Genomic DNA, 10,453 nt, shown 5'->3' with positions numbered 1-10,453 from the left:
ATAGCTTTGTTTCAGGCTTTTGATTGGCAATTTCTTCTTCTTTGCATGGTTTAATGATAATGCAGCCTGTTGGTTTGGCATGCTCTTGACAGCATTTTAGATGTGTTAAGTGTTTTCATTTGAATGGAGATTTTTTTTTGTTTTTTTGTTGTGTTATATTTTTTGAGGTAGAAGAAGGTAAAACCCCTCTTTCAAAAATACCTGTGTACCTGTTGACCAAGGGCTGAAAAACCAACGTGACAGTGTAAAAACTGCAGTTCCTCAAATGGCCACTTGAGGCTGGCTCCAAGAGTAAGTCAGTCCCCATAGACCCTCATGTTAAAATGCCCAACTTTATAGCAGAAATTGACGTTTATAGCATGGTACAAAAAAAAGGTTTGGTCTCTATAGCTTATGACAACATTAATGACAACTTTAAAAGAAGTGATTTTTTTTTTTTTTTTTTTACAAAAAATTCACCCATTTACATTTTATCAAGACTTAAAGTTATGCATCAATTAAGGGCGTGCCTTCTTTGATGGACAGGATGCCTGTGAATTAGATCCATTCCTTGCTCCTCCACAGCTCCACCCTCCCATCCAAATATGGATCCTCAGATATTAACTAAAATATTGCTTAATTCTGATTGGTGCATTTTGACATCACCTTTATTTAAAAGAACCCAGCCTACTTCAAATTATTAGAGCACAGAGAAGACAAAAAAACAACAACAAAACACTCAAACCTCCAATGTGAAGTAATCAAAACCTTGGCAGAGAGTTGTGACTTTATGTGAGACTCCATCACAGAGTAAGACTGAGTTGAGAAAGGGCCTTTAACCCATTTATGTGCAAATAAGTTGAAATATAGGATACTACAGTCCTCCACTAGCTGTTGTTAAAATGTAATCAGATGGTAAAGAAAATTAATTGAGTCTCATTTTAGAGACCTGAAGAGTCTGTACACTTTGTCACCACAGGGGGGCGACAGTGCAGCATTGTTGCCACATACAGTTAAATGTTTCATAACTCACCCTTTACCCTCTGCACTTCCTCAGCCTCAACTTTTATTATAAAAACAGGAACAGATCTCTCTGACTCAATCATGTTTTGTTTTACAATCAGACATTTCGATAATGTCACAGAGAAAGAACAATAACAGCAGGCAGTGCTTATGAGTTGGTCCGTATGAATCCGGCGCTGTATGATCCATCTTCTTCCATCAGAGGTCATCGTGCAGAAAGCATCATAACAAACTCTGCAGAGGGAGACAGAGACAGTGGCAGATCCACCGATAAGGACTAATGACACTCTAATATCATAACAGGACAGCATGGGAGGCCACCACATCATTTTCAGGCTGTGTACTGGAAACTAACACAGCTCATGGTGTGATGTAATGACAAAATGCTGCCAGTGTCATCAATTTAATGAGAAATTGAAGCAGTAACAGCATGATATATCAAAGAAGAAGAAAGAATATAGCAGCATTTCAGCCGAAAATTTAAATAAAAGTTGTTGTTTTTTCTGTTACTGAAGTAAGACAGAGTATAGGACTGGTTTTCTCTGCAGGTATTAAACCTAGATCTATATTCATTAACGGGGTAACAACTCCAGCACTTCCACATCCAGGCTCTGTTCATCTCTTCCTGTAATTGGTAATCAGTTTGATTACCGCTCATTTTAGCCCGCTGTAGCAGTTATTACAGATTTACTTGTCAATCATGTTGACTATTGATAGTGTGCTGTCAGTGAAACCCAGCTCGAGGCAGGTTTCACTAAATCAGTCCAGTCAATCATGTCTTCCATTTCCCATTGTGCACCTGAAGTGCTTTACTCTGAAAGACGTCTGATTGTAGGTGTGAATCTATTGATTGACTGAGCACTAAAGCTTAATTCCAGATTAACCCACTAACATTATCTCTTGAGGTACTCCTTGAACCATTTTCAATAAAAAGAAGTAAACCGAGTGTAACAGCAGCTCCTCGCCGTCCTGACACTTGAGTTTATAACCTGCCACCTGGAGATTGAGAACGAGCTTCTCACCGCTGCTGTGGCTGCTTGTTTCCTGCCCGTGTGGCTGAGCTGGACAGATACTCCAACGCTGCCCCAGGGGCTAATTGATGATAATGAGGAGCACCTGCTTATCGATCCCTTCTGGGACTGACACGCCTATTCATATGTTCCCAATAATTGTAATTGATTGGATTGTTGAGAAAAGATAAAGAGGATCACACCTCTAAGCTCTCTGTGTGCTGCAGCCTATAATCGCACTAACATGGATGTGGTGTTGATGACGCCTGCACATGTGCGCATCGAGGTGTATGCTGACATTGACGTGTATGTATGGGTGGTTGTGTCCCACTGTATTGTTTATTTGCTTGCGAGGTAAAATATGGTAATGACATTTCTGCAAAGTCCTTGAGCTGCCCAAGTGTGTGTTCTCTGTGTGACATGTGACAGGTGTCCAGGCGTGTGTATTGATTGGCTTAATGCACTCCTGATTAGATTGGGTTGGCCCATCCAGCTAACCCATTTTGACGTGACCATTGCTCCTTTCCCATCTCACCCTTTTCCCACCTCATTTTTTACTCATTTTCTCCTTCTCTTCCCTTCATCCTCAACTCATTCCAGTGAGATCCAATGACCCCTCTGCTTTGTCCTCCCTGGTTTGCTCTTCCCTCCTGTCTGATGTACTCACACAGCCCTGTCAGATGAGCTCAAGTAACCTCTTCATCAACACCACAACCATCATGTTCCAAATGTGTTATGAATGGATTATAATTGGGATGCTTGTGTTCTGCACTTACGCTATTCATTATATAAAAAAATGGCTATACTACTCAGGCCCCCAGGAAGTGCACCAAGCTTTGGAGCCAGCTATCATTGTGGCCAACCAGTGGAATTACACCTCCTGAGTCTGTCACGTGATGTCATTGGGCCCTAAAAGCCTTTTTCCTATAGACTTCCATTGGGAAAGAGAAATCTGCAAATCAGTGGATACATTTTTTTGAGCTTCACAACCCTGCAAAATGACTGGTTTCATCACCAGGATTTAATCCATTTGGTCCAATAACACATGGAAAGTCTAAAACAGCCTCAAGATTAAATAATTTTATCTCCATTCAGTTTAGTGGAGCGCTAAACTGAGCGCTTGCTCTGTGGGCCCAGTGATGTGGAAGCAGCTTCAATCATCCGGGTAATTTCATACCAGGGAAACAGAGCTTTTTTGGCTTCATGTGCCTCTGAGCAACATTCAAAGGAATGAACAGGATCCTGCCCCAACACTGTATCCAGGTGTCTTAATACAGCCATGTTACCACTGGATTAGCAGAAAGCTTGATGTTACAATAATTTATACATTATTTTCAGCAAAATTTAGTTTATTTCAGTTTATGTAGATTTCTAGGTTATGATTTCAGTTGTTCTTCCACATCCTTAGCTAGTAACTTTTTAAAATGTCTTTAGTTTTAGCCAGGTGTTTAGCTAGGTCATCCATTAGGCTACTTATAGCTAACCATTTCAACTACTCCATTTCTTTTATCATTTAATCCATTCAATGAACTACCTATTTCAACCATTTCTTGATTACTTCTAATGATTTTGACTTGCTAATTCACACAATCCAATGACTCAGAATGGATCGCTTGTTGGTTATTTTAAAGGAATACTTCAACCACAAAATGACCATTTGGATTTCAGTTACTCACCCCATGTTACCTTGAACTCATGAATACAATTAAGTATTTTTTGCTGTTTAGTTGGATGATGATAATACTACTCTGAATATGTAAGATAAAACACTTAAAAGTATTGCCAGAATGTTTCTGATACTGAAGTAAAGGGTGGAATAGTAGCCTAGCTAATGACTGATAGGTCTTTCCGACTGAAATGTGGCATTTATATTAACGGGAGCCAATTAACAGTGTGTGGACTATTTTACTAATAAAATATCTGTTTTATCCTAGTTCTCATCACATAGGTGTCTCATGTTATTTTGAGCTGCAGTGGTGGAATCAGAGTGTAAAATAGCAGCACTATCACTGCGGACTAAAATAAACTTTGCATAATTTCAAATCTACCTGTATCAGCATACAGGCCCCTCTTTTTTACCTGTCATTCCGGACTTTTGTTCATGGATACTTTTTTCCTCAGTGATCTTGGTGAATGATTGGAGTGTTGACAGCCTGTGATCCGATACACGGAGCAGGTTAACTGTTCAGCATAAGTTACCGTGGTGATTTATCCTGGTAAAGACAGAACCAGCTTCGTAGAACTGAAAACCCCGAGTTAATCCTGAAGTTACCTCACTAACTTGAAATCCTGCTTTGTAGTACAGGCCTGAGGTGTGCTACTCGTCTCTGTGTGAGACCTATAATGTTTTTGCAAAACACGTGTTTGGGAAGTACCGAGCATACAACTGGATAAACGAGACTTGGATTATACTGCACGAGTTGTGTGAGAGTTGTAAACAGATGTTTTTAAATAGTTCTACTGTTGTAAAATGTGGAGCCTGATTTCTTCAATTCATGAGGAATGTTGTTTGGATTCTGTATTCTCAGTGGAGGCATACAAGATCAACAAACAAATTCAAAGTCACAATGCGTGAGTAATTGATACACATATGCTCATTTTGCAGGTGAAGTGCTCCTTTAAATTTACTAAAGATCAGCTCCAGCTTATTTTCCTGCTAGACATAAATATGTTAATTATTTTTTAATCAAATCACAATTTCCCATTTTTTCGTTGAATTTAGCTGGGAATTAGTTTGTCCTCCCACGTACCCTCTGGCAACTGCAGAAGTACCCCTGGGTACAAGTGCACCCTTGTCTCAGTGTTTTACTGTTGTGTATTATTAATGGTTTCAAAACTCTCTCACACCTTGCCTGCAGCCTATCCACTCCCCCCCAACACGTCCCCCACGTCCCCACCTGCTCACCATCAAAGTCGATGTTGCCGTCCTTGTTGAGGTCAATGTCGCTGAGGATCTCCTCCAACTCGCCTTTCTTCAGCTTCTCCCCCAGGAGGGTCTTCATGCCCTCCTTCAGCTCATCAAGCGTGATCTTTCCATCACCGTCACAGTCGAACTGCAACGTGTGCGATTAGAAGAGCAACGAGGTGGTGTACATGACCATGTAGTGAGCGAGAAGAGACAAATCACAGATGAAGAGGATTAGAGATGACACGAGGAACAGAGAAGGAATGAACGACAATACATGTTTCTGTGCTAATGAGGGGGGTGGAGAGATTGGTTCCAGAATGATGTCTTGAATAGGGGTGATGAAATAAAGACAGAAATAGAGGGAGAGAACATTATCAAGAGTAATAGAAAAGACAAAGAGATTCAGAGATTTCGTCACGCAGAAAAAGTTTAACATTTACAGTGTATAGTTACAACATGACTGCATGTGGATCCTGGAAGTCTGAAAACAGCTTGAGTGTGCAGATGGGGCACTGCTGACTCATAAGGTGTTAGAACTGAAGTGAGAAAGACTTCTGAAGTGACTATGAGGGCTGAGTTGAGATGAGTTGAAAATGGATTCTCATTTGTCACAGAGTAGATGATCCTCTGAAGTTGTGGAAGTTTCCGTTCAGTAGTAGTGAAGTAGTGAAGCTGAGAGCTAATTTATTACTCCCTGCAGACGTCAGAACATGTGAATTTCAGGACCTTGACGATGACGCACGTGTGATGAAGAAACACCAGCTACAAGATGAGATAGATGAATATGAAGCCATGCATTAAAATAGAGGGCATGTTTTAAACCTTTTATGCAGAGGAATGATGCTCTTGGTGTCCTCAGTAAAATCCTGGGCTATCAGGCAGCCCAACTGGTTCAGGAAGAGATTGCTAAGTTGAGAGAGAAATATTGTTACAAAGCTCACTGCTCAGTAAAGGTTATTTAAATAACAAAGTTTTCTTTGTTGCTCTAAACAGCTGTTACGTTTTGAGGCCTATGATTAAACCCTGTGTAATATTCCCATAAAGAAAGCAAATTCTTTATCCTTATGCCTCAGCGCCGGCGGTAGATGTGACTGGAGGCATTATGTTTCAGGTTGTCCAGCCATCCATCCGTCTGTATGTCAGTCCCATTCTCATGACCGTGATATCTTAAGTCTTCACAGAATGTTTTTTTTTTTCAAATTTGGCACACATGTCCATTTGGACTTAAGAATGAACTGATCAGATTTTGGAGGTCAAATTTAAAGGCCAAGACAACTGTGACCTTGTATCCGTCTCTTGGTCATGAATGCTGTATCTTGAATTTCTTCAGATTTGGCATGAAAATCTATTTTGAGTCAAGGTTGAACTGGTCAAAGGTCACTGTGACCTTTGTCCATCTCATTTCATGAATGCTAAATCTCAAGAAGGCTTTGAGGGGATTTCCTCAAATTTGGCACAAACTTCCACTTCCACACTAGAATTTGGTGGTCAAAAGTCAAGGTCACTTTGATGTCACAAAATATGTTTTTAGCCATAACTCAGGAATTCATATGTTAAATATGACAAAATTTCACACAAATGTCTAATAGGCTAAATAGATAGATTTTGGTGGTCAAAGGTCAGAGATCAAGGTCAAGGTACTGTGTCCTCGTCCTTCTCATTCATGTGAATGCAATATTTCAAAAACACCTTGAGATAATTTATTCAAATTTGGCACAAGTCCACTTGGACTCAACAAGGATCTAATTTAAATTTGGTGGTTGAAGGTCAAGGTCACTTTGACCTCACAAACCATGTTTTTTGGCCATAACTCATTATTAATTGTGAAAAAAATTCACACAAATTTCTAATAGGATTAAATGATAAAGAGATGGCATTTTATATCTAAAAGGTCAATGGTCAACTTCACTGTGACATCATAATATCCTGCAAAAACACTTTTCTGGCCATTTCTCAACATAATAATTCAGGAACAGAAGGGGAGACATTTGGCCAGATACTGAATTTGTGACACTAATCTTGGGTGTCCACCTTGAAACGGTGCTGTTTGCATTGATTTTCTGTGCTGTCAGGTTGAAGATGTGTGTCCATGTTTTCACAGGCATGGATGTAAACTGTAACTGCAACTTGAGGGGTTCACAGAGGCATACAACTGCGTGGTGGTAATTGTAGTTTAAATATTTTTATGCCATAATTCTAATGACATAAATGACTTCACTGATAGGCTTTTATTAGGAGCTACAAAGTGGTCAAACTAATTGCCTGGGGCTAGATTTATAATTAATCCCAGTAGCATATTGCACTGTCTAATATGTTTTCAGTTACAATCATTAGGGGCACATTGTACGTGTTGTCTGTTTTGCAGTAACCATTAAAAACCTATCATGCTGTATAATGTGTTTAACGAATGAACCCAGGTGTGTGAAGCTGTGCTTATAAATAAAACCAGCAGCTCATTTGTTTTGCTTGGTCAGAGACTACGTCACACCAGAGATGGGCAATGGGGGGCAATCAATTCAACACTTGTGAACTTGCCTCTCTACTGACATCAGTGAGAGCAACTCAATAGATATTTCCTCCAGACCAATGAGGCACAAATTAACAGGTGAGTCAAAGAAGTGTATATAAATAGTGACACTTTGGATGGCAGAGGCCAGCCTCCATAAAAATGTCATCAGTAGGAATATTTCCCTTTTTCTTCTGCATTCATAGCCCACTAGCCCTTTTTCCTCAGACTTGTTTACAAGTAAGAGCCATACACTCTTGGAACTCTCTAAGGAAAGGTCCTGTTACACACTTCAAAGTACTGTCACAGCACCAGGCCCCTTTCACTTGCTTGATGCCAGATTTCTTTAGAGTTCCTAGCCGGGGACCTCTTACCTGTTTGAAGGCGCAGCGGAGCTCCTTCAGCCCGACCATATGAGCTGTCTCAGCCAGCATCCTCGGCCCCATTAACTCACAGAAATCATCAAAGTCTACATGACCACCCCCTGCAGAAAGACAGAGGACACACACAGAGATGAAGACACACACACGCACAGGTTGACTACCAAGTAATAACTTCTATGCCTCCCTGGAGAGTCTGTACTAGACATATGGATTCATGCATTAAGCATTAAGGTGTCAGAGGATATTGGCACATGCAGTGTCTTTTATGTCATTAGCTGTGTAGTAACACAGGTTTTAAGAGCTTTTGAACTGATAAAAGCTACTTGCTGCAATGGTACGATGGTAAGACTAAACAGAAACAAAAAAGTTGCAGGTCATGAAAAATGAGATGAAAATGAGATGAAAATTGCTTAAACCCATCACTGTGCACCCCTTTTAAAATTAGGCTACATGCAACCTTGAAACTCTGGAAGCCAAGAACTGCTGTTCTTCTAATCATTATTTTTTTCATGGATAATCCTTGATTTGACATTTACAGTTGTTACAGCTGTCAAGACGCCATCTGTGCATGCTGGCATGTCACTCAGGATCTCTGATAAACATTATAAGTTGCCCAATAAGACAAAATTTCCTTTTTGTAATTTTCTTGTTATTCGGAGATAACAAAGCTTGTTTTCTTGAGATAACAAAATAAAACAACCTTCTGTTTTGTCATGATAATGGGTTGATTACACTGCTATCAGAGATAATAGAGCTTGTTCTCAAGATAATGTAAATTATGAACTCATGATCTCAAAATAACAGCATTTTTTTTTTTTTTTTAATTAAAGCATGGCCTTGGCTTCACAACTTCTGTACAACACCCATTGTCCATCTGTGTGATGATTATAAGCCTCATGGGGCCAAATTTTTTTAGATTTGGTGTAATAAGTAGATATCCGGGCCAAGACTTTCCCTTTGGTGTGTTGGTCATTTCAGATAACGTCTAATAACAGATTAATGCATATGAATGCAGGTAAATTTTAAAAAGCTAACATAAAGCTAAATCATTGTCATATGGTAGCTGTTGGGTTTCCAGATTGCTGGCCAATGCTTTCCACCTCTCTACACAGATTGTTTATGTGCCATTCAAATGTGATTGGTCAATCCTAATCGGATTACAGATGGGTAACAAATGGTAACTGGATGGCTTCTGATATCAAAATCTTGTCCCATTGCTTACAGATTTTGCATAATATGCAGATATCTGTTGATAGAGAATAGGCTACATGTAGTAATTTGATCAATTGTCAGTATAAAAATATTAATAAGAAAAGTATTAATTAAGACAATAGTAACACCACAACTGAGCAATTTCCTCAAGAAAAAGTATGAAAGTATTTGGGGAAAAATTGACATAGTAAGTATCACAAGTAAATGTTCATATGTACTGAATGGCCCCTTTCAGTATGATATACATTTCTGCAATGGCTAATTTTTTTTTTACCCCAACTTCTTTGCCTGAAGCCATGTTTTGCTGATTTTCAACCACGTCTGTGTCACTGCGGTGTGGGGAGTGTGTGCAAATTGTGTTAAGGCATCTCCCAAGCATGCAGCACTGGGCACTCCCTGCCCGTGCTGTGAGTAAAACTCCGCCAGTGGACACAGAATGTGTCATTTTGCGTCATAAATGACGCATTTTGTGTTTTAGCTGGCAAACGTACAGGGAGCACCGGTAGCTGGTGGCACAGGGGAGACCTGAACGCAGTTCATCTGCACACACTCTGTACTCAGTGGTGACACAGACATAGTTGAAAATCATCAAAGTATTTCTTTAAGAAGCTACAGTTGTGAAACCTCTGCACACTGTAGTTACCTAAAGCAATTAATGGAAATATACAAAGTCCGAATCCGAGTACTCAGTATTGTAGCCTACTTAAATAGGGCCCTCAAGTAAAGGTAGTAGTAATAAAGACTTCTAGGTGCAACAAATGTCATGCAGAGTTTGGGCTGATGGCTCTCATCTCTGACAGTGCAAGCAAACATGGTGGTGACTACTAGTGCTAGCTGCACAAACAGTGCTAACAACAGCAACAGTGCGGTCAGAGCTAACAATGTTAATGGAGTGGAATCAGAGGATGGGTGTTACGCTTACATGCACTAACATGCACGCGTGGTTAGTCTGGCTACCAAAGCAAAAACTGGGATTACAACACATACAGAGAGAGTGTGACTTCATTCTCCTCTCAGGATGCCATTACTCCACCATATCTTTACATAGCAAATAGTTGTTTGCTGCTGTATTAATGTTCTAAATAGAGCCTTTAATACAAAGCTTCAGTGTGAAAAGTTTATGAATGTCCTCAGTGCATGGAGGCGATAACAATGCATTCAGCTATCTGCTCATTATGTTTCCTTCAACCCAGTTTTGTTTTGTTTGATCCCCATAGTAATTGTCAAAACAGACTGATACAATGGGAAGGCTTGTGTTATTAGTTTGACAAAAGACAGGCTTATTTGATAGTGTAGACCAATAGACTCAGTTTGTTTCCATTATCTGGGCCTTTGGAGGATGTGAAAGACTCCTTCAATAAAGCCATGTGGTCATTTTGTGGTTTGAAAAAGGTAATCAGTGCTCAGAGTGTCAGGACTGTCGAGGATAAAA

General features: G+C 39.8%; 1 protein-coding gene across 1 annotated transcript in view; it reads right to left on the bottom strand.

Annotated features, from left to right (window-relative positions):
• Positions 1–1,043: 1,043 nt before the first annotated feature.
• The window catches only part of cabp4 (calcium binding protein 4), a 29,777-nt gene continuing 20,367 nt past the window's right edge, over positions 1,044–10,453 (bottom strand). Inside the window, exons 5-7 of the mRNA XM_049568674.1 lie at positions 7,801–7,910; positions 4,918–5,065; positions 1,044–1,236 (exon numbers count right to left, since the gene is read on the bottom strand). Of these exons, the coding sequence (XP_049424631.1) occupies positions 1,208–1,236; positions 4,918–5,065; positions 7,801–7,910 (287 nt within the window). The 3' untranslated portion in view covers positions 1,044–1,207. The remainder of the gene's footprint in view (positions 1,237–4,917; positions 5,066–7,800; positions 7,911–10,453) is intronic.

Source organism: Epinephelus fuscoguttatus, linkage group LG3, assembly GCF_011397635.1.
Source record: "Epinephelus fuscoguttatus linkage group LG3, E.fuscoguttatus.final_Chr_v1".
In the NCBI taxonomy this organism is placed as follows: domain Eukaryota; kingdom Metazoa; phylum Chordata; class Actinopteri; order Perciformes; family Serranidae; genus Epinephelus; species Epinephelus fuscoguttatus.
This window is presented reverse-complemented; position numbering and strand designations above follow the sequence as displayed.